The sequence below is a fragment of the Mastigoproctus giganteus genome, chromosome 4, assembly GCF_048544385.1.
Source record: "Mastigoproctus giganteus isolate SK-2022 chromosome 4, ASM4854438v1, whole genome shotgun sequence".
Lineage (NCBI taxonomy): Eukaryota > Metazoa > Arthropoda > Arachnida > Uropygi > Thelyphonidae > Mastigoproctus > Mastigoproctus giganteus.
In genome coordinates this window covers 155715092-155741150 of record NC_143578.1, presented here as the reverse complement: position 1 = coordinate 155741150, position 26059 = coordinate 155715092, and the positions used below count along the sequence as shown (strand labels likewise).

At 37.2% G+C, this 26059-nt stretch overlaps 1 protein-coding gene across 2 annotated transcripts in view; it reads right to left on the bottom strand.

Moving 5' to 3' along the window:
- The window catches only part of LOC150087128 (protein CNPPD1), a 99502-nt gene extending 81853 nt beyond the window's left edge, over nucleotides 1-17649 (bottom strand). For both annotated transcript variants that reach the window (XM_090371827.1, XM_090371828.1), the window contains exons 1-2: nucleotides 17307-17649; nucleotides 10565-10661 (exon numbers count right to left, since the gene is read on the bottom strand). In XM_090371827.1, the coding sequence (XP_090227953.1) occupies nucleotides 10565-10661; nucleotides 17307-17465 (256 nt within the window). In that variant the 5' untranslated portion in view covers nucleotides 17466-17649. The remainder of the gene's footprint in view (nucleotides 1-10564; nucleotides 10662-17306) is intronic.
- Nucleotides 17650-26059: the final 8410 nt, after the last annotated feature.

Here is a 26059-nt window from a genome sequence, read left to right as displayed (position 1 = left end):
TGGTAACTAAAACATGTTTTTCTGGATAATTTTTCCTTATGTACAGATGATAATGCTTTATTTCCCTACAAAAGTTTTCATCAAAATGTAAAACTTAATTAGAAGTTTTGCATTTTTGTCAAAATCTTTATCTGATAACTTTAAATTTAAAAGAAATTGAAATTTCTGTGAAATATTGTCATACTTCTACTCTCCTTTGTAAATTAGTTCTAAGGAATCTATTATGAAGGAATGAAGGATTTTATTCTAAATTTACCTCATGGGGAAAGTTCACAATGATCTCAGATATATTTCCATCATTAATTTGCTTTTCCTAATACTTTTTCTCTTATTTACACATTTATAGTTTACATATGGCAAATTTTCTTTGGCCTTTTCTTTAATTTCATTAAAATTGGTTCTGGTTTCTTTTAAGAAATGTAATAATGATGCATATAATTTTGCACATATACTGAATGATGTTTGAGTATCTTGTAAAGTTTTGCTAGTTTAGTGGAACTTCTCCAATATATAATTCCATAGTATAAGCATAAATATGAATTCAAATTCTTTCATTTATCCTAAATAATACGTACCAGCTTCTCTCACGGTATCACCATTTTCATTGTCCTGAATTTTATTTAAAGCATCATTACTTGAATCAAATTGTTCCATTTGCTGCAGTAGCACTGGCAGCAGTCTCAGCACATGCTAATGATACAGCAGCTTCTAGTATCAGAAAGGAACTTTGGTACTGCAGATTTAGAACCCAAATAAGATTTTAGAATAGCTCACCTGCTTTTTGTTCAAGCAGTGAGAAATATATACATTTTCTGCATAACAGAAAAAAATTCACTGCATCTACACAGCAATCAACTGCAGTTTGGCCTGCAAGGTTTAGGGAATGCCCAACTCAGGAATTTAGTAAATGTCCAACACACGGATATATTATACAGTATATTTATTTTTCTCTAAAATGTTTTGCTGCGTGTCCTTATATTTTCCTGGCATGTTGGCAGCATTATCATAAGATTGTCCTCTACACCTCTTAAAATCAATTTTGCATTCATTTATAAGATAATCAAATAGCATACTGGCTAAATTTTCTCAAGAATGGTTTTCTATTGGAATGAATTTCAAAAAGTGTTCAACAGGATGGCCGTCACGAGGAGATCTTACAATGACAATTAATTGGTCAACATGTGAGAGATTTGGTGGAATAAATAACAGACAAACTGAAGTAACCAGCTTGGCTCAAATCATCCAAAACAGATTTTCTTACCTTTTTTTTTTTTGCCATAAGGTCAATTGAGATCATCGCATTATTGTTTTGGACTAATATGATGGCTATCCATATCCAGAATTTCCATAATGTTGAATATGATTAGCAAGAAAAGGAACAAATTTGGCAGAGTTCTAATAATCCAAAACAATTTCCATTTCAAGTCAAATTAAATTTCTGGCCATCTTCCTGGAATGATAATCCACGTTCTGCCAACATGTATATAACTGAAACAGCACATTGAAGTACTTGCCTCAATAATTTTGTTCTTTTTTGAGTTGTTCTAACTTTGAATCCAAAGTGAATCCACATTTTCTTGTTAAATATATAAACAAAGCTGTTCTATGATATTCAAAATTTTCATGACTGAATTAATTTAGGATTTATCCAGTCATTAAATTCATTATTAACTAGAGCTGATGAAGAAAGGAAGAAAAGTTTGCAAACAAAAAAACAATAAACAGCCAGTTATTGGAGAATACACTAGACACTCTTGATTGCATTTCTTGCCATTAATTTTAGTAGAGCGAAAAAGATTACAAGAGAAATATTTTACTTGATTTTTGAATGTCTGAGTAGATTTCTCACACAAATCATTCCAGTGTTGACACTCAGGTCTTTTAGAATCCAAAATGACGTCTTCATTAGTTAAAGCAGTCCAAAGACCAATGTCATCAGTTTTGTGTTATTTGTGTTTTTAGCATTAGTAAAGGCACATGATGCAAGAAAGCAAGCTTATATAGCATCAACCAAAAAAAAAAAAAAAAACCTTCTCATTTCACCCATCCGCTCGCTCCAAATATTTGTCTAGTTCTGCCTTGAATCTATTTAAGCTATCAACTTCTACAATGAGAGATGGAAGTTTGTTCCAGCAATCAACCGCCCGCTGGCTAAAAGCAAACTTACACGCACACCTATCCTACAAAACTGTCTTTCCGAAATTTGAATTTATGACCCCAGGCAATTATTCTGAGCAAGATGAAGAATCCCAGCAGCACTGAGCATGCTCAAACCATTCAAGGCTTTATACAACTCAATCAGATCACCTTGCAGGTGCCTAGTCTCCAGACACTGTAATTTGCCAAACTTAAGCCTTTCTTCGTTTTCCATTCACTAATCTTGTTGCCCTTCTCTATACTCATTCCAGCAGCTCTACATACTTCTTAAAATGAGGCCTCCAGACCTGTATACAGACTCAAGGTGTGGCCTGACCATCGCCTTATGCAAAGGGATAATCACCTCCTTATCCCTGCTAGAAAAATTCTTGTATATCATTGACAATATACCATGAGCTACTCTTGCAGACCGTCTGCACTGCTCAGAAAACTTCATATCTGCCTCCACAATTACCCCAAGGTAGTTTTCATTCTCCACCACCGATTTAACACAGGTCTGGCAGACTAGGTGGACAGAGTCTACAAAGGGGGCGATAACCAGAAAATTTCTTCCAGAAGTCCAAATAGTTTATCCCAAATGCCCAACATGGTTCTCCCCGGGCCTACAAACCACCTTCCTTCTCACAGACACGGTTCCATTTGTGCGAAACTGACTTCCTTCTGTGTAACTGTGGTTCCCACAAAAAACCTGGGACCACCTTATGTACTACCGCCCACTTTACGAAGATCTCCGACGCATTCTCATTACACAGATTCATTACCTTCCGCAGGATCAAAAAAACCATCTTCTGGAAGACGAGGAACACTACCGCGCTTTTTCCAAGTTTGCCCAAGACGTTTTTGCCAGGCAATGAACTTTACCTCAACCGTAAAGTTCATTGCCTGGCAAAAACGTGCCATACAACGACTTCCTTGGTTTGTCCCAGGAGAGGAGTGACACAAAAACCAGCACAGCTCAGATGCTGCCATTAGGCCTTCCCAGCCACGCTCCCTTGCATGGTCCTTTGCCTCCACTACCTGGGTGGGATGTGGAGGTTTCTCCTGGTCTCCTCCCCCTTCAGCCAGGTGGGAAGGAGCAGCAGTGCGTAGCACACGCTTCTTGATTAGACCGGGGTTCGAGCCCGTCACCACCAAATACGGAGGATGCGGAAAGGTCAGGGAATGACTACCGCATATTCCCGGAGCAATATGGCCTTAGTTGCTAATGCTCCTAAAAACCAAATAACAAACAAACAAACCTCCCCCTTCACCACCCCTCTTTTCCCTCTGATGGAGCATGGGCCTGCTCCACTGATTCAGGGATAATCTTCTCTATGGACCCCTTATCTCTGTCTTTTCTGCCCAGCCTTCAGTCTCCCCACCCCCTCTCTAATTTACAACTACTGGTGTCTGAATCATCTCTAAATTGCTTGAGCCCTACACACAAAAACTTAACATCAAATTGCATAACTAACATCAAATTGCATAACTAGTACTCCTTTTGGCTCCCGTATCTACAACGGGGGTTTTTTTTGTTTTTTTTAAGGCCTAGATACTGAAATCTCAGGAAATTAGGTGGCAGGACCTGCCAGAGTAAATAACTATAATACTGATGTACCTGGTCTGCCACCACAGGACAGAGTGTGGACAATGCTGGGTCCCATTATAGGCCCAGCGGCTAAATGACCAGAGGAACGATGGTACACAACGCTACACATGCACAAAATCCATACACTTTTAAACTTCTGACATTGACAGTGTTCTGTTTCACACCCACAATGTATAGTACACAGAGATGGAGGAAACCCCTGGTGCCATTTGACACTAAACACACTCTACACTCTGTCAGTGTAGTACCACACAGTTGATACGTGTGATACTACACTGACAGGTTCCTCTGGGGTTACTGCATCCCATATGCAGTACCTTACATTTGTCAATGTTAAACTTCAGTTGCCACCCCAAAGCCCATCTGCTCAACTTTTTTAGATCCTGTGACAGCAGTGGACTGTCATTAGTGTCATTAATAAATACAGAAAACAACAATGGACTAAACATTGATAAGTGGAGGACTCCACTAATAACATTTGTCCACAAAGAGCAGTGTCCATTCATTACCACTCTCAATCTTTTCCCACTCAACCATCCCTTTATTCACAGCAGCAATTTGCCTCCAATGCCACACGGCTCCAATTTGTGCAGCAGTCTTCCATGTGCAACAGTATCAAAAGCCTTTCTAAGATCCAAATATATGATATCAAAATTATACTTTGCATCCAGTTCCTTTGTGACCACATCATAGTATCCAATCAAATTGGTCAGACAAAACATCCACTTAACAAATCCATACTGTGTCTGAGCTATAACTGAAGCCTTGTCTAGATGATCCTGCAGTGCTTCCTTAACCAGTGCCTCCATTAATTTCCCTGGAACAGAAGTTATACTAACAGGTCTGTAATTACTTGTGTCAGCCTTTGATCTTCGTTTGTGAATTGGGATCACATTTGCACATCTCCAGTCCATGGGTACTTCCTCTGAATCCAAGGAAGCTCTCACAATTATGGCTTAGGGTTTGCTTACTTCCGTAGCCGAGTGGTTGGGAGCGGGAGTGCAGTGGCACACGCTCTTTGAGTAGACCGGAGTTCAAGCCCCTGACTGCTAAATATGGTCGATCTGCCAACCCGCACGGGACCAGCGTGGCAGATTATGGTCCATTTCGCTCGGCATGAATTGTTGAGGAGGCTTCCATCCTGCAGTGGGTTGATAATGGCTGCAATTTTTTTTTTTTTTTTTTTTTTTTTACTTCCTTTGCTGCCTCCTTTAATATAACTGGATAGATCCCATCCACCTCATGTGCCTTTCTTATGTTTATCTTCAACAATTTCTCCTCCACTTTGATCTCAGTTATTACAAAATCATCTACCTCACTGCCAGTTTAATTCACCTCCAGCATTCCCCTCCCTGAATAACTCCTCATGTGTGAATGTTGATGCAAAATACTCATTTGGTTTGTTAGCTACCTGAGCAGGATCATCAACAGTTGAACCATCGATATCAAGTGGACCAATCTGATTCATCCGAATCCTTCTAGAGTTTACATAAGCAAAGAGCTCTTTGCTGTTTTTCTTTGCATCCTTTGCCAAAGATTTCTTGTTTGTTTGTTTGTTATTTGGTTTTTAGGAGCATTAGCAACTAAGGCCATATTGCTCCGGGATATGCGGTGGTCATTTCCTGATCTTTCCGCATCTTCCGTATTTGGTGGTGACGGGCTCGAACCCCGGTCTAATCAAGAAGCGTGTGCTACGCACTGCTGCTCCTTCCCACCTGGCTACGGAGGCGCCCCAAAGATTTCTTGTAATCTGCCTTTGCCTGCCTAACTTCCTTTGTGACTTGGTTACAGACCAACTTATATCTACCATAGGCTTCCATGTGTCACCTGTTAATTTATATGTATCCCATGCATTTTTCTTCTCTGCTACATGTCTCATTAGTTCATCTGACATCCATTTAGGCCTTAACCTTGAACAATATTTCTTAGCTAGTATGAAAAGCCCAGTAGCTTCCAAGATTAATTCTTTGAATGCTTCCTATTTAGAATTTGCTGTTGGTAACATCATCAGTTGATCCCACCATACAGAATTTAAATACTGTCTTAGACAACCGTAGTCACCTGTACAAAAGCAAAAACCCTTCCCTTTACCCCTGATGGTAGTTACCTCTTTGAGTAAATTCGACATCAGCACACTATGATCACTGCTACCTAGTGGTTCCTTTATCTGCAAATTCTTAATGCATGAAGAATCGCTACTGATAATCAGACCAAGAGTATTACTCCCTCTAGCTACATCCTGAACATGCTGCTATAGAAAACAATCATCCAATAAATCCACAAAAATATTGCTAGTGTGTGAGTGACCAACCCACAAATTCCAGTCAATATGAGGAATATTAAAATCCCCCATTATAAGACACTGATTTACTGGCCCACTCTCTTCCTCTGTACAGTTGTTTATTATACTCATCAGAGTCATTAGGTCTATAACACAATCCTACTCTCAATTTTGCTCTCCCAGTGCTTACAGCACACCAAACTGACTCGACACTGCACTGTCCAGCCATGTCAACTGGCTGTACTTCCTTGGATTTTATGTGTTTCATAACTAATAGCATAACCCCCTCCAGTTCTGCATTCCTTATATCTGTGTGACACCACGTCTCTGATATCCCAACAATATCTGCCTTTGATGTTTTGTCCAACACCTCAAATTCATCCAATTTGTTTACCAAACTCCTAGCATTGGTGTACATGCAAGTATACATGCACCTGTTCCTATTCTTAGCTATCCTAACACAGCCCATATATTTACTTGTTCCGTGATGACTCCCAGCAGTCTCTGGAATCCCCTGCACCTTGTTTTCCAAGCTGCTGCTAATTCTGATAGAAGCAGTGCAAGACTCACTTTCACCCTGCCAGCGGCTACTGTTAATCTATTAGTCCGTGTATCCCCCAAATCTAGCAGTTTTCCGAACCACCTAACACTGCCTCGATAGCATCAGCAAATATTCTTGCACCCTTTCTATTTAAGTGTATCCCATCCCTGTAGAAGTTTTGTTCGTGTTCTATTTTGTCCTCTGCAATAATCTCAGCGTCATGTGCCATGACAGTTATATTTGTATCATCTACTGAATGTAGATGGTGTGAGGCTGCTGGTCAAGTCAAATATCCTCACCCTTGGTGGCTGAAGCTTCTTTTATCATAGTGAAATAACTGCCAGCCGCAAACATAATAACTGAGCTGCTAGTAACTTCTTCCCCTTTTGATGTTCACTTCCAAATGTTCTCTTCATTTTTAACTTAAATAATATTTATTTTAAATATAAAAACAAAATTATTTGTACAATATAATATGATACTAATTACAAGAAATAAGTAGATAAAGGATTTACCTTTTTACTTTTATTGAAAAGTGAAAACCTTTTTAAACTAATCAATACTTCACAACTCTACACAATAGTGGTCCACAAAACAAAATAAAATGAATCTGTATACTTCTCAGTGTTGTCAACTGTCTGGAATAAAATTTCTCACTTCTCATTTTAAAATTTCCCGGTTTTATAGAAAAATTCTCTTTTAAAATACTAAATAAAAACTAAATATTGTTAAATAACTATTGCTATATTATTAGTTTAACATAAACAATAATCAATAAATTATATTTACTGTTCATTAATTACTATTCAGATCACATTACAGTTTAAATCACAAGAATACAAAGGTAACATTTTGTGTGTTACATAGTTTATTATTATTTTGGAACAAAAATTATTCATTAATATCTGATAACAAATAACAATGCTTCAGAAAATATATATTTCAATACTGATTTTGTTTCTATTTATGGTTTGATAAAATACAAACCATAACTTAATAAATATTGCACTTGCTTGTTTCTTGGTGTAAAACAGAAATTATTGACTTGCATGTTTCTCAGTAAAAATGTTACCAATTGCAAGTTGCAGTTGCACATGAAATTGTTGCTCAACATAAAGTGGACTATAAAAATTCCCACTCTTGGAATCAACTTCCATTTTTCCCTCTTAAGATATAAATTTCCAATGAAAAGCGAAATTTCCCTCCAGTTGATAACCCCGATACTCATAATCGCAATTAACTCAATTTCGTATACAGTGAAACTTCTCCTAATGGACACCTCTCTTTAACAGACATCTCTCTACAATGGACATTTTCAAATTCCCCAACTCTCCTCTATTGGTTTTAACGTGTTTTCAGCTTCTGTCTAGCGGACATTCTCTGTAACGGACGTGGACAGGCAATCTGCACTGTTTCGTTTAGATTAGCACTTAATTTGATCTCCACATAACGGGCAGCGGGCGAGCTCACGGCCCTTTTTCTAGGAACGTTTCTTCCACGTATTGCCTCAATCGTGTTTATTTTCTATTTCCGATTCTTTGAATTTTATCAAGGTTTACATCGCGGTTCTAAACCCTTTTTCAAGAATGTTAAGGCACATGTAAAACTTCTGATGAGTTCAGTGTGTGCAAGTGGGGGAGGAATTTTGTCAGCCTTTTGTCTTTTGAGTTTCAGTTTTGTTCAGTGTCGTGTGAAGTGCACAATGTCTTCTCGTAAACGTTTTACTTTAAAAGATAAAGTCGAACTCATTAATGCGTATGATCGGCAAAAAAATAGTGTTCGCAATCTCGCTGCAAAATTCAAAATCGGGAAGACGCAGGTAAGCGACATCCTAAAGAAAAAAAATGAACTGCTCAAACAATTTTGGCAACACGTAAATGATCAGGTTCAAAAATCATTCCCGAAAACTGTTGGACTTCAAATTGACAATGTTACGTATGAGTGGTTTTGTTGCGCACGTGCTAAAAAAAATCCCATTAATGGGCCTATTATTAGGGAAAAGGCTTTGGAGGTTGCGAAATCTATGGGAGTAAACGAGTTCCAAAGTTTTCCAAAGTGTGGAGCACCAAAGTTCAAAACTCGGCATAAAATTTCTTGGAAAACCGTAAGTGATGAAGGTGGATCTGTTGATACTGGGGTTGTAACAGAGTGGACCGTCAAACTGGAAGATTTATGTCATGATTTTGAAGCTAAGGATATTTACAACTGTGACAAAACAGGGTTGTTTTTTAAAGCTCTTCCTGAAAAAACAATGAGTCTAAAAAACGAAAAGTGTCAGGGAGGAAAAATTTCTACAGAACGCTTGACTGTACTATTGTGTACAAATATGCTGGGAGACTTTGAACAACCTCTTGCTATAGGAAAACCACAAAATCCTCGTTGTTTCAAGGGCATAAAGTCGAATCTATTGAATGTTGACTGGAAGTCTAATAAAAAAGCGTGGATGACACGAGATATCATGAGCAAATGGATAAGTCACTTTAACCAAAACATGATTCGTCAAAACAGAAAAATGATTCTTTTCATGGATAATGCTGCATCTCACCCGCACATTAAATTGTATCATTCAAATTGTTTTTCTGCCACCAAACACATCTGCAGAGTGTCAGCCCTTGGATCAAGGGATAATAAAAAATTTTAAACTTCACTACAGAAAACATGTTTTAAGACATCTCATTGCAAACATGAACGATGTAACATGTGCGAGTGACCTTGCAAAGAAACTCAGCATCCTAGATGCGATTTGATGGATTTCCTCTTCAGTAAACGCAATTAGAAAACAAACTGTCGTGAACTGTTTTGTAAAGTCTGGCTTCTCAAACGCAAAAATTGAAGTTGTGAACAGCAATGTGGAGCACCAAGAAGAACAAGAACTTCAACATCTATTGATAATGTACGATACTTCCGCTACAAGTGACCCTGGCTACAAAGATATAGACTCGAACCTCACTACAGAAGATGGTGCTCTAGATATCAACGACATTTTCATCGATATTTTTCAAGAAGTTCCTCATGAGGATGAAGAAATGGAAGGAGGTCATTCTGTCGAAGAACATATTAACAACGAACCACCGATGAAAATAGAAGCGCTCATACAAATCAATCGTTTAAAAATGTTTTTCGCCACTGAAGATACTGAAGGACTTTCGATGGTTTCTTCACTCCAAACAAATGTTGAAAACAAAATTATCAGCCGGAAGAAGGTGCAGAAGAAAATAAGTGATTACTTATGTATTTTTCTTAAGATAAAGTCATAATATGCATAGCACAATTGTATGTATATTATTTACAAAAATATTGTGCAAAATCTGTATATAATTTAATTTTACATTAAACGTTTAACGATTTTTCTTTATCTCTTGTGTATGTAATTGTATATTATTTACAAAAATATTGTTCAAAATCTGTATATATTTTAATTTAATTTTACATTAAACATTTAACGATTTTTCTTTCTTTCTTTTTTTCTCCTTCAGACCTCTTGTTAGCGGACACTTCTCTCTAACGGACACATTCTCGTTCCCTATGGCTGTCTGTTAAAGTGAAGTTTCACTGTATACTTATCACACCACATGTGTATGAGATCAGCACAGCCAACACATGCACTGGCACATATGAACCCAAAAGGTCACACATTCTTGTTCTACCACTTACTATTTTCATTGTCAGCAAGCGATCCACTTGAAGTAGCAAGCAATTAACAATGATAGTCAAAGCCATAACAAAAATTATCATAATTTTGTAAGATGTTTACAGTTCACCTGTGACAATATAAAAAAAAAGATTTTTTAAGATGGAGTGGGACCCTTATAATTTGAGGCCTATGTCGTAACCTGTTTAGCTTATATGTAGATCTGGCCCAGCTGTATTTATGACAGGTGTGAGAATTTGAGAAAAAAAAACAATGTATAAAATTAAATTAAAAAGAACTTTTAACTTTTAAGAACTTTCTAATAAAAGTATAAATCCAAAATAATATCCAAGAATAAAAAAATACCAGTCAAAGGAAGTGATGGACGTTCTGTGTTTGGCAATTTTCCATAGTATAAAGTTTTTGTCAATCGATCTGTCAATTCTAGATGATCTTTGAATATCTAAAGTAAAAATAAGTAGCTATAATAAATCATAAGAATAAGCATAATCCATTTTTAAAAATATATCTAATAAAAGTTGTTAATATGTATACTGTTAATCTTGAGGTATAAATCATCATCACTTTGTATAAGTGTAACGTTCCTTTCTTTAATTTTTTAATTCTAGCATCATCACTCTGTGTTAGTTAAATTTATAATAGCCCATATCTTCAGTTAACTTTCAATAAACAAGTTTATTCTTCATTCTGGCAGATGAACCCAGTTCTTCCTGAGATCACCTGCTATAAATAAAAATCTTAATTGAAATAATCAGAAGTGTAAGTATCAGAATAACACTACCAATTAGATAACACAATATGATAATAAAGGAGCATGTATAAGTTAAATCTGAATAATGCAATTTAGCCAACTGGTTCAAGATGCTTCAAAATCTGGCCAAAAAACAAAATTTCTCAGTTTAAAGAATATCTGAAGTATATTTAAAGAAAGTATTAAAATTTTACTGCATTATTAATGAATTAAATTATCCATGATGCAATAAGTGGAAAATACAGGGGGAAGATCCTTTAACTCACTTATCAATTTCTGATTGTTAGCCAAAAAACCAGACCAATTCAGATAATACAAAATGAAAATGAAATACTGTATACATTGACTGATCAAGATTAAGACAAGCACTTCAAAAAAGTACTGAAAGAACCTCTGATGTCAGGTGCACAATATATAATATTTGCATAACTCACTAACCACCTGTTGAAATAAGGTGTAGCATACTGTAATACTGGTTTATTAAAAATAGCACTCACAAAAAATATGCTGTATACTTTTTATTTTAATAAACCAGTTTTATATTAGTAAAAAAAGCATAGCATATTTTATATTAACAATGCAGTTAACATTACAGAAATGTCACATATACACGTAATTCTGTTTTTACACGATAGATACGTTCCTGAAAAATACGTGTAAAAAAAATCCGAGTAAAAAAAGACATTGTATTTATGGAAGAAAAGAAGATTGGTTCCGGATCTAAAAAATCAGTAAAATAATTTTAAAAAAACACATAAAAATATTCGTTTTAAGCTTATTATTTTATTTCAACAAAATACACATGTAATAATATGTAACGAAAATGTATTAAAGTAAATTTGTATGCATATGAAATGAAAAAAATTCTTCATGAACAAAAAAAAATTTATTTTACACATAACAAGATTTTATTCATTTTCACTTTCTGATAATAGACGGTGCATACGTTTGCGTACGACTGGAATATCACTACTATCACTAGAAATGTTGTGGATATCGTCGTCTTCTTCTATTAATGAAATTCTTTCTGTGATCTCTTGAGCAAAATCCGCACGAGTCTCCTCTGGTGCTGATGTTTCACCGGTTTTACGAACAAATTCAGTTATTAATCGCTGTGTTCGTGTTTTGGTTAGGCCGTTATATAATTCTCTGTAAGAGGCTGTCAACAACTTCAGTTCACATTGAAACTTCCCAGCGCGTTCCTCATTAGGGTTGATTACCTAATTTTCTGGCCAGTTCCAGACCTTCTTTTATTAAATCTGCATTTAGAACAGGATCATTTTCTTCATTATCACTACGTTCTGTGGGATAAGGAGTCCCAAGGACAACCTCTAATGTTTCATCTTTGCTTAGGGCTTTTTCGGTTAACAATTCATCAATATCTTCAAACGATAGATCATTGAATCCTTCTCCACCAATTTTGTGTGCCACTGTAATGATGTTGGGAAATTCAGTCGTATTAGGGATGATGGGATCTTTGCTTTTTACACATTGTGGCCAAACCGCTTTCCAACACGCATTTAAAGTTGCTGGTTTTAATTCAGTTAATGCTAATCCAACTTGAATGATAAAATCCATAATTGAGAATTTCTTCCACACATCAATGACTGTTAGCGTTTCATCATTCAATTTGTCCAAAACGTGTTGGAATGTTCGTTTTATGTGGTATGTTTTAATTGTTGCAATTATACCTTGGTCTAGCGGTTGTATCAAAGATGAAGTATTAGGTGGCAGAAATAAAATTTGTACGTTTGGGTGTTCCAAGATAGGATGGCCAGGTGCATTGTCAAGAATCAGAAGAATTTAAATTCGAGACCTTTCAAATTCATATAACGTCTGACTTATGGGACAAAACATTTGTTGAACCATTCTGTAAAGATAACAGTAGTCACCCAGGCCTTCTTGTTTGCCATCCAGTGAACAAGCAGTTTATTGATATCTACACCTTTCATTGAACGTGGGTTTAGGGCTCGATTTACCAGCAGTGGTTTCAACATATGATCTCCTGAAACGTTGGAGGAAAATAATAAGGTCACACGATCCTTAGCTACCTTAAAACCATCAGCAATTTTCTGCGATTTGGCTACATACGTTCTGTTCGGCATTCGTTTCCAGAAGAAACCAGTTTCATCTGCATTCCACACTTGATCAGGAGTGTATCCTCCATCTTCAATAATTTTTGCAAGTTCCTGCGGGAATACTTTAGCAGCCGATTCATCTGCAGATGCAGTTTCACCTTTAATTTTTATATTATGAAGAGCATTCCTTTTAAGAAACCCTGTCATCCAGCCTGTACTCGCAGAAAATTCATACTTTCTGTTTAACTGAGATGAAGTGCTTGGCTCCTTTTCTTTAATCTGTCTCTAAATTCTTAGTGCTGTTTGCTTGATGGCATTTCCATCTACTGGCACTCTTTTTTGTGACTGATCTTCTATCCATATTACCAGAGCCTTTTCCATTTTTTCCTTGACAATATCTCTTTTATATGATGATGAATTAACACTTACTTTTGTTCTAGAACATACCGACTTCCTAACTGCAGCTTCATTTTTCTTAGTAGTTCTTACGGCAGCTTCACGTACACCAAAATGCTTTCCTACAGACGTAGCCCCTTGTCCAGTTGCAAAGCGATCTAAAATTTGAATTTTAAGTTCCAAAGAAATCACTTTCCTTTTCATTTTGGTAAGAGGCGAATTATTCGACATTATATAAGGGCTACCGAAAAATATCTCAGTTATAATTAATAAAAAAAGGTATGAAAAATTTGTAAACTTACAATTTATTGACTATCGGCAAAATTAATAAATTTATATGTGCACAAATTTCACTAAAGATTCTTTCACTTTGAAATAGAGCTTACTACTAAATGTCTTCCGAAAATACAATGCACAAATACTGTAGATGTGCACCAAATTCAATAAAAATGTTGATGATTCAGAGATACCTAGACGTACACGTTGGTAAACAAACGCACGCGTTTCAAAACATACACACTAGCTGTTATCCAATCTATTGGTGCATGAAATATAGAAATGATACTAATATGCCACAAATAAAAAAATTTTTCTTAGAATTTAGGCAAAAAAAATTCATAGAAATCGTGTTAAATCAAAATGACTCGCATAAAAAGAGAATGAAATATTTATTTTGAATTCGTGTTAAATCAAATTCGTGTAAAAAAAGTTTGTGCAAAAACAGAATTAGGTATATATACACACTTTATAAAAAATTTATTTTGCACAACATTTTTCATTTTAAATATTTAAAATTTTAATTATGTCAATGATAACTTCTTGGACATAGGGTAAAAATTATTCTGAGCTCCTTGTTAAATTCTTGCATTAATCAATGTATTAATATAAGAAAATGAAATATATAAAAATCTGATTCCCAACTTCACACCTTAAAATAATTTGAACTTAATATGCAGTACATACACTTCACATTTTTTTTTTTTTTTTACTTCCCATTTTACGAGTACCGTTCATGCAATCAGGTATTATTATGTGCTTATTTATTGCTGAAAATTTTATTATTTCATGTCTTTAGTATGAACATTCACTATTAAGCCTCTATTGCCATTTTATAGCCCATCTGCTTAGTTTATCTAGGTCTTGAAGTTACATACCCTAATTGAAGTTATTAATTACCCTTTTCAATTTAGTTTATCGGCAAAAATAGACATTAATGGGGTTCTGTCAATAATAACAGGAACTTTGACAATAGAGACAATGGACTGATTATCTCATTGTATAAATGAGTGGTTAGGGTTAAGCAACATCTTGAGTACTGCATTACAGGTTTGGAAACTTCATTTTATGAAGCACACAGATCCACTGGTAAAAGAGGAGGGGCACAGAAAAAAGCAAGGATATTCTTACACACCAAGAAAGACTAGAGCATAGTAAATTGCAACAACTAGAAATTTAGCATATGCGTGGTGACCTAACTGAAGTATTTAGAACGGGAGATATAGGTATGCCTATAATAATTAAACCCCGGGGGCTCACATCTGGTGAGTATGGGCTTGGCATACCCAGGGTCCTGAGCTGGATATCATCATTCTTCTCTTTCTTGGTGATTCCCTTCTACTTTTGGCTCTCTCTCTCTCTCTCACTCTCTCAGGGTTACTTGGGAACTTTCTTTTTTTTTACTGGTGCAGCATAAGCCTCAGGCTTCCTTGCATCATATGGATATGAATAATAATAATGAATAATAATAACTCAACATAAAGCCACTGTAGCCCAGGCACAATGGTGCATAAGTACATGTGCTTTGAGTGACCTGGTTCAAGCCATTGGCTGCTAAATATGATGGTTTCTTGTATTCTCTCTCTATCTCGTGAATGAACTCCTCTCACCATGTGGTTGTTCCAGAGTATAGACAGAAAATTTATTGTATTTATATACTATGTATGGTAAATATAAGTACATATTAGAAGAACCTTTATTGCAACACACAAATGATTTACATAATAGTGTAGTTGCAACTGACGATCATGGCATAGTGGCCACAGGTTAACAATGTATTATAAAGACAGGTTGCCTCAATAAACCAAAAAATAAATAAAAATAATAAATAAGTAAAAAGTAACAGAAAATAAAGAAATGAACTGAGTAAACTATATATAGAAAACAGTAAGTGAGTGTAGAGACCATTAGTTACAAAATACATAACATAAGAACATACATTTAATTGAGTAAGAGTATACATTGCTTAATAGTGGTAGCCTTGGCCAACCACCACGGAGTATTCTTTTTCTATATTGTCAATCCTGACTAAACTTGTTGAAGTCGACATCTAGATCCTGGACAAGTGATAATATCTGCTGAGGAAGAAACTGGGTCTGACAGGTGTAGGCATGTTTGCAGAGTTGCTTGAAGGCACACCACTGGGATCCTCCACACACAGTTGTCCCAGGAGAGAGAGATGAGATGAGATGGGACCAGTCATGAGCTTGACCATTATAACGCATCTCCTTCCATCAATGAGCCATGTGAGCCTTAGGATGTTGAGTGTGTTGGCCATAGAGGTGATCCGGAACGCATTGGGGAGGCAGGCTAAGCTTGTGACAAGCCCACTTGAAGAGCCAATATACTCAGAGAACATGGATTTGGTGGTAGAAAGATGCAGTTGCCCAAATCTCTGCAGCATAGAGAAGTAGAGGATAAACTATTGTTACAATGTCTTTGACCATGGTGGATTTGTCTGTTGCATGTTGCAGATGTTGTTTGCATATCCATCTGAGTCTTGCGGCTTTTATGAGAAGCATGTCTACATGTTGGCTGAAAAGAAGCATGTCTACATGTTGGCTTTGGGTTGAATCTGATCCCTAGGTCAATATGATTTTGAACAAGCAGGATGGCGGCTGGATGGATTTTTGCTGGGTGCTGTTTTAAAGAAAAGACCATGGTTTCTGACTTCTCAGGATTGATGCAGACCAAATTGTTTGAGGTAAGTAGATACTGATGAAAGAGTGGAGTCAGCTCTTCTGTGACTTGGTGAGGGTCTTGGTTGTATTACTGTATTTAAAAAATAGTTACTAATATATTTGCATGTATGTTAATTTTTTTAAGGTAGTCTGTAGCCTCTACCTCAAATATAAAAGTGGTCTGCATCTGATAAAAGATTGGAAAACAATTTGCTACAATACAGAAGCCAAAGCAATGTCTACAATCATTCACTCAATGATCTAAATGCCACAAATAGATCCGATTTGGAAATTCTACATTTCTTCTCGGGCCCCTAATTAGCAATTAGTGCAGCAATGACAAGTTAGCAATGGATGTTAGTAGAGAAAAAAAATCTAGTCCCCTTCAACAAACAGATTTTGGATTGGCTTTCTGGCAATCCCAAATTATCTAATGATAACAGTGACGAAAGAGAAACTTAAAGTTTGTTAAAATTTATTAATACCGAAATGCGCCTTTTAAAATTACAAATTTCAGCAAATTTCATATTAAAACTTTTTTTTCCTTGCAGTATAACAATATGCCTTTCTTGCTATTTAAACCAACGTATTTAATCGATTTATTTCTTAGGATAACCTGGCAGTTAGATGCTTTCCTTGGTGTAGGAAATGTATTTTTTTTTTTTATTTATTTATTATTATTATTTTTTTTTTGGTTAATACCAAAGTGTTGTTGTATTCTTTGTTTAATAACCAATAAAGACACTATGAATAACTTCACTTCTCATTATATACACCCGTCTGTGACTTTAGGGGAAAAAAAAAGTCTTTTACACGGCATGTTAGCATTTATGTTCCTAACATCAAACGTTAATGGTTAAGCATAAGAAATGTGGCTCATCTCACAAAACAGTGACCTGACTTACTTGAAACTCAGTCAGTATATCACAATTATCAGGATCAAAACTTGTAATTTTACGATTTGACCACTTGTCTGAGGGTTCTACACAAACACTGTCAATGCTTAAAGAATCACTTTCATTGTCAGTACTGTTCGTTCCAAGGTACTCACAAACCTCGATCATTTTGTTCAGTAGTAATCTCTGCTTCTATGTGGTAAAACATGAAATATTTAGAAGTTCACTGATGACAAGCATCCCAAAAATTTTACTTCTTATAACGACTTAATGTGACATATAAATACTAACAACGGCAAAAATGCGTCTCCAAATTGAACGCATGAAACAGTTAACACTCAAATACACATGCCTTAACACTATTCCAAACAGCTCATAACAAAAAAAACTTGTTTACTCGTCAAAAACTCCCATCATGCATTATCCAGAAAAAGCGTGGAGAAATAAGAAACAAGAAATTCTTAGAACAACTCAAATATTATTATTATTAGCCATATGGCTCAAGGAAGCCTGTGCCTTATTCTGTACCAGCCGAAAAAAGTTTTCTAAATTACCCTGATAGAGAAAACAAGAGTCAGAAGTAGAAAGGAATCACCAAGAAAGAGAAGAATGATAATATCCAGCTCAGGACCCTAAATGTGCCAAACCCATACTCACCAGATGTGAGGCATGGAACATTTTCCATATTTTAATTAAGCTACAAAAATCGGAATACAAATGTTTTTTTCGCAAATAATAATATATGCCAGTATCTATTTCTGTCGGTGTTTTATTAATTTAATTCGTTTCTTTGACGATTCAAGCAGTCAGGGATTCAAAATCATTGAGTCAACCGATCTGTTACAAATACTTTAAGATATACACAGCCTACCATTAATATCCTGCATATCTGCAAATAAACTTTATTTACAGAAACACTAATAACCTGTGCTAAAACTTTTAGCTTTTATGACAGTTTCTAGTCTCCGTGAAAAACCCTCCAACAGTTTTTTTATGAACGACCACCGATACTTTCTGCCATTTGGACTTCAAAGTTGCAACCAGTTCAGCTCTCTTTTGTGGTCACCCTTCTCGTCACACGGACTTCATGATCCAATTCATCCCAGAGATTCTTTTTAGAATTGAGGTCAGGGATCTGGACAGCTCAGGGCAGATTTTCGAACCTCAGATCAATAAACGTTCAGATTTTCGACGCCTGCTTCAGTCCCGTCAATTTTCAACATTTTATGCGGTCTTGATTTCAATTATAATTAGTTAATTATCCTCCTGAAATTAACTAATTATACCTATATTTTCTACTATATCCAACTGTTCTGACCCCAATTATTGCAGTTTCAGCTCTGTAGATAGAGCAAACATTACGGAATTATGTTTTTGAAGCTTGAACAGGGTAAAAATTACCCCAGGGACACTTTATTAGTCCAATGGGTTTACTAGTCCACAAAATGCGAACAGTATGACAGTGTTCCAGTTGAGACAGGTAAACGCTTTCTCCATATGTTCTTGCAACGTACATAATGCATTATTGTGCAGGACATCTAGATAGATCTCAGCATTCATAGTCCAAGAGAATCATTGGTTCCAAGCCAAATCCTAAAAAAGAGCCCCAGATTATCACGCTGAACGCGCTAAATTTAATTGACAATATGATACAGCATGGCAGCTAGCGTTTAAAAAGCATCCAGCACAATCAGGTACGATCATTAGATCGAATGACCAGGAACCATGATTTTCATTCCAGAATATCGAGCCTTACAACAAGCTATACGGGGTCTGGCATTATTCTGGGGTATTATTGGCTTGTGAACGGCTGCACGACAGTAGTAATGCATATTACACACTTGCTTTCTTGCATCACATGCCACTACTACTACTACTACTACTACTATATCATGCATGGTCCTGTGCACTCTGCGATTGCGTTAGAGTGCCTCATTATCTGGGTAAACTTTCATCTTCTGATCACTTCCTTGCATATTACCCCAGGGGCTCACATCTTGGCAAACCCAGGGTCTTGACCTGGATATCATCATTCTTCTCTTTCTTGGTGATTCCCCCCCCCCTCTCTCTCTCTCTCTCTCTCTCTCTCTCTGGGTAATGCAGGATATTTTTTTTCTAGTGCAGCATAAGCCTCAGGCTTCTTTGCACCATATGGCTATTAATAATAATAATAATCTGTTTCCCATTTGATATTGGTATCATCTGATGTATCCTTCTTTTGCTGCTGGTGGTTTTGCGTTTTGTGTTACGTTGATTCCCTTTCGTTCGTTCTGGTTGCTGCATAGCGACACAGTCAATGGCTGGGCGGATGATATCTAGTGTTATTTCGTTATTGTTGAGATAAGGTGGTATCATTCACTTATAAAGGTTGTCTGTGACTTGTAACAGGATTCTGTTCTGTTTATGCATTGGTATAGTGTGGTTCATTTTTTCACTCTTCTTCTATTCTGGATATTGCGATTACATTAAATGGGTTCAAGTTAATCTACTTGCTGTTCCTCGTGTTCTGTTTTCGTTGTGTCAGTATTCTTTGTTGTTTGTAGATGATCATTCACATCCTGCTTGATATTTTGCAAGAATACAGGAGCGATCAGGATCTTTTTTGACGATGGTCGGTTTCTGGGCTGCCATTCACTGTTTGCGTTCCTGAACACTCTGGAATCGGTCCAGCCACATGGTGTGTAGTTTCATTTTGACATTGCCATGTCATGTCTCTCTCTATCTTCGTGACTTCGTGGATAGCATAGTTGGTACGACTGCCACTCTCCCCACATCTGGTGGAAAAGACTTCAGTTCAAGACCGGTCAATGACGGGAGGATTTTTTATGGTGCTTTTTCAAAACCAGGCTGAGTTAGCTCGTCGTAGGCGAGCGTAGTATGCTGTTTCTTTCCTGGACACTGGGCTTTTTCGTCCAGCAAACAGAAAATCAACTTCAGTACACACAAAATATACACGGATCAATATGGCCTTAGTTGCTGATACCCCTAAAACCTATTACAGCAATCTGACTTCTTTACTTCTTAATTTGTTCGCATGATCAACGTATTCATTTCGATGCTCACTCTCATGGGTTGGCTTCTTGTTCCTTCCTGACTGGTTATTAGTGCATTTGCTTTCGGAAAACGGTAAGACACAGCACCACTCACCCAACTCTAATCTGCAGGAGACTATCTCCGACTTTTCGATCCGATCACTCTGAGTAAGGCCAGAACTCGAGTGACGTCATAATATCGCACGCTGGGTGCAGTATATTCAAAATTTTTAAAACTCATATTCATCCAGCTATGTAGTTGCATCTGTTTAGTTTTGATTTAGCAGTTATTGGAGCGAGATCAGACGATTTGATCCTTTGCTTCGTCTATCACTTTGACATTGAGGAAAGTGTGTCCAATTAAGCGACTTGCACAATCCGCTTATTTATATCTTTTCTTTTCCTTTTTTTTTTTTTTTTTTCGCGCTTGGATTCAGTCTGCAGTCGCGAGATTCGTGGTCCAACATTGTAATCACTAAACTAATCACGCACATTTTTTTATTATTATTATTTCTCCCTGATTGGGGGGATTCAACTCCGTGACGGGTACTGCTACCAAGTACACAGGGTCGTTGTAATATATTGTGTGTATAATAATAATAATAATAGGTAGGATAGTCACTGACTATCCTACCTATTATTATTATTATTATTATTATTATTATTATTATTATTATTATTATTATTATTCAATTACTTCATTACAATAACTTCATAATGATTTTATTTATAGATTTGCCAAAAGATTTACAACAGGATTTAATACATTTACATACTTGGCTACATGATAATAAATTAGCACTCAGCTTTGAAAAAACAAATTTTTTTGTAATTGGACCTCCTCATCAAACTTTGGACATTCATCTCTCTATTAAATTACATAAACATGAATACCTACATGATCATAATTTCCAGAATTGCAAATGTCTAACTGTGGAGGAAGTTTCAAATCATTGTTACTTTGGGTTATTGATTGACTACAGTCTAAGTTGGGGAATGCACATAACAAATTTGTACAAAACAATGAGATTTTATGGGTACTTTTTTTACTGCATTAAGAATAAGTTAAATCTTAGAACAAAAGTTACTTTATACTAAGCATTAGTGACACCCAACTCAATTATTTAGTAAATGAATGGGTACGAGCAAATATAAGGGTAATAAGGGAATAAACAACTTAATTAATAGGATTTTGAACTTTTAATGGGGACAAACTCTTGGAATGACCTGAATAAGAGAAGGCAATTTTTGTTGAAATACAAAATACTTTATCCAGTTCAAAAACTGAAGTTAAATTTAATCTTGAAAATCTTAACACTATTTTTGAAGAGTCGAATCTGCAAAGGAATGCCTCACATAATTTAAGGAACCCGAAAAACAATTATTTGTTTGCCTCACACTAGGGTACTAAATAGATTTGGAGATAGGCATACAATGAATATAATAAACAACTGGTTGGCTAGTGTAGATTTCAGGCTCAGGAGCAGTTAGTCTAGCTAAATTTTAACAAGAAAATTTTTGATACTCAATGATACAGTAGATTAAAATTGCTATGCAAATAAATTGCTATCTCTGTTTGCAGTGTGGCATGTACTATGTGTTGTGATTTCATTATCTTTTCTATTAGATATAAATTTGAATGCAAAAACTGTTGTAAATGAAGAATTACAACCTGTTGTCAAGAAATTTACTTTTCTTAACAAGTTCATTTATTTGAAACAAAATCTCTTGATGAAATTGTATTGTATTGTATTGTATTGTATTGTATTGTATTATTAGTATTATTATTATTATTATTATTATTATTATTATTATTATTGCTACTCTTACATTATTTCTCCTTGATTGGGGGTTCCACATCGTGAAGGGTATTGCTACCAAGTACACAGGGTGTTTGTTGTTATGTCTGATGTTACTGTTGGTAGAGGAACTCTCTGACAATCCTACAGGTGTTCACGATTGCCACTTTCTGGAGTTCCTTGTAGATGTTCGCTGGCAGACCTATTGCTGCTAGGCTGTTACGTAGGTTCTTTGGCACCATACCTGTAGTTGACACGATGATCTGGATGGTCGTTAGTTGTTGCGTAGGCCACGTCTCTTTGATCTCCTGTCTAAGGTAAGTATAATTCCTGATTTTTTCCCTAGGGGTTTTCTGCAGGTTGACACTGTTGCGTACAGATATGTCAATCAGATAGGTAGCCTTTTCCTTCTTGTCCACAAGGGTTATGTCCGGTCTGATGTGCGGGCTTCTGCTATCCGTTATTATCGCGCGGTCCCAGTACAGTTTGTGGGTTGGGCTCTAGTACTGCCTGGGGTTCATTCTAGTAGTACGGTACAGTTTCTTCGAACAACTGGTATTTCCTTGCTAGCTTCTCATGTATTATCCTGGCAATCTGGTCGTGTCTATGAGTGTGCTTAGTCTGGGTGATCACCTTGCATCCCGTGGTGATGTGTTGGATCGTTTCCGAGGCCTGGTGGCATCGTCGACATGTGTCATCTAACACTCTGGGCTCCTTGGCGATGCATTTTCTATAATTCCTGGTGTGAATTACCTGGTCTTGGACGGCGACCATGAATCCTTCGGTTTCGGGGAGGAGCGTCCCGCTCGTGAGCAATGCATTGGAAGCAATTTTATCTATCTGATCCTGATGGAGATCATTGTAGTGTGTGCCATGGAGTGTCTTCTCTGCCCATCTCTCTACTTCGTTTGTACCTCCTGGTTGGGGAGCGGGGATTCCTCGTGTAGGTTGAGTGGATATACCGCTAGTCTATCTTCCTTATGGCCTGGTGGAGTATTGCTGTGTGTTTCTGGAAGTAATCTTTCAGGCTAAATATTGCTGTCTTCTCTTGCTCAACGATGTCTATCAGGCCTCTTCCTCCTTCTTCCCTGGCAATTGTCAGTCTCTCCACGGCAGATCTCGGGTAGTGTTGGCGGCTCTTGGTCATCATTGTCCTTGTCTTTCTCATGATATCCTCTAGTTAGGTATTAGTCCAATCTATCACCCCAAAGGAGTATGTTATTATTATTATTATGATTATTATTTATATTAATCTCTTATATTATTTCTCCCTGATTGGGGGATTCCACTCCGTGAAGGGGAATCCCCCAATCAGGTTTAAACACTGGGGCATCGGCCGAGTCCAGTGTCTTTAAAACTGGGCCATCGCACCCCTTTTTATTTATTTATTATTATTATTATTGTTTATTTCTCCCTTATTGATGGATTCCACTCCATGACGGGTACTGCTACCAATATGCAGGGTGCTTGTAATGTGTGGTGTTACTGTTGGTCGAGGTGTTACTCTATCCTACAGGTGTTCAGGATTGCGACATTCTGGAGTTCCTTGTAAGTGTTCTCTGGGAGAACTATTGCTGATAGGCTGCTATTTAGGTTCTTTGGCACAATACGAGTGGTTGACAGGATAATCGGGATGGTCGTTACTTCTTGCATACGACACATCTCCTTGACTTCATAGATCAGGTCCGTGTACTTGCTAAATATTTTCCTCATGGGTTTTCTGGACACTGCTAGTGTTGAGCACCGCTATGTCAATCAGGTAGGTAGTCTTTTCCATCTTGTCCACAAGGGTTATGTCCGGTCTGCTGTGTGAGATGGTCTTATCCGTTATTATGGCGCGGTCCCAGTACAGCTTCTGGGGTGAGGTTTCTAGTACTGCCTGGGGCTGGTACTAGTAGTATGGTGCACTTTCTTTGGTCAACTGGTATTTACTCGCTAGCGTCTGATGTATTATCCGGACTACCTTGCTGTCTATATGAGTGTCCTGAGTTTGGAGGACCTTGCACCCCGCAGTGATGTGTTGGATCGTTTCTGAGACACGGTGGCAGAGTCGACAAGTGTCATCTGACATTTCGGGCTCTTTTGCAATGAATTTTTTTATAGTTTCTGCTGTTGATTGCCTAGCCTTGGATGGCCATCATGAATCCTTCAGTCTCGTGGTAAAACGCCCCGTTCGTGAGCCATGCTTTGGAAGCGATTTTATTTATGTAATCTTAATGGAGAATATTGAAGTTTCCGCCATGGAGATGTCTTCTCTGACCATCTTTCTAACTTCGCTTGTGCCTCTTGGTTGGTGGGGAACTCCTCGCTTAGGTTGAATGGGGTATACCACTTATCTGTCTTCCTTATGGCCTGGTGGAGTCGTGCTGTGTTGTTATAGAAATAATCCTTCAGGTTAACTATCGCTGTTTTCTGTTGCTCTATCAATCCCCTTTCTCCCTCTTTCCGAGCTAATTTTAGTCTCTCCACTGCTGCCTTCAGGTGGTTTTGGCGGCTCTAGGTCATCATTGTCCTTGTCTTTCACATGATATCCTTTTTCTCGGTTTAGTCCAATCTATGACCCCATTGTAGTTAGTACTGGAGCTGCATATGTATTTTTATTTCTATTATCATTATTGTTCTTATATTATGTCTCCGTGATTGTGGGTTCCACTTCGTGATGGGATTGTTACCAAGTACACTGGGTTGTTGTTGTTATTTCTGCGGTTACTGTTGGTCAGGTCAAGGAACTCGCTGACTATCCTAGAGGTGATCACGATTGCGCCATTCTGGAGTTTCTTGTAGGTGTTGGCTGGGAGACCTATTTCTGCTAGGCTGTTGTGAAGGGTCTTTGACACCATACTTGTGGTCGACACGATGATCGGTATGGCCATTACTTGTTGTATATGCCACATCACTTTGATCTCCTGTTTCGGGTCGTGAATTTCCCGATTTTTTCCCCATGGGTTTTCTGCAGTTTGCCAGCGTTGGGTACAGTTATATCAATCAGATAGGTAGCCTTTTCCTTCTTGTCTATAAGAATTTTGTCTGGTCTGTTGTGCGGAATTGTCTTATCCGGTCTGTTGTGCGGAATTGTCTTATCCGTTCTTCTCGTCTGCGCGGGTAGCACAGTGGTATCGTTACCGTCCTCCCCACACCGGGTGGAAAAGGCCTAGGTTCGAATCCCGTCGATGACGCCAGGAACTTTAATGGGCTTTTTTCACTCCGTGGCTTAGTTAGTCGGTCTCAGGCGTATATAGCAAGGTTTTTCTCCTTCAGAAACTGAGGTTTTTTCGTCCAGCAAAACAGGCAAATTGACCAGAGAACACACGCAATTTACAGACACGAATACGGGTTAATGTAATCATTTACGGGTAACCCTAATATAGTAATTTTAGTAATTTTTTTTTATCCGTTCTTCTCTTATATTACAAGGCAATATTCATACCTATTGCAACCAATGCTGGTCCGGTTTGGTGTGACAGAATTAAGAACGTCAAACTGAAATGACAACTACTCTCCTTGCAAAGATCCGTGATTCTTACAATGAACCGTGTCTGAAGAACTGTCTCAACTGATGCCCTGAAGTCATTGTTGGAGTATTACCTCTGGACTTGCATATTTTACATCGTGCCTTCTGCTACTACCAAAAATACCAGCCCTCCATGGAATTCTATGGAATATAAAATGATGTCCTTGTAGACACCAAAGCTGAAAAAAACCCGAATTTGGCCTTCTTGAACAAAAATTTGGCAAGATCGTCGGAACACAACCACTAAAGCCAGAACTACATATAAATTTATACCAGATGTCTCCTTTACTGCCAACAAGAAAAATTCCCTATGGTTCTCTACACATCATTTACCATAACTGGACATGGCTCTTTCAACTCATCATAGTATCCAATTTGATTGGATACTATGATGCAGTCACAAAAGAACTGGATGCAGGG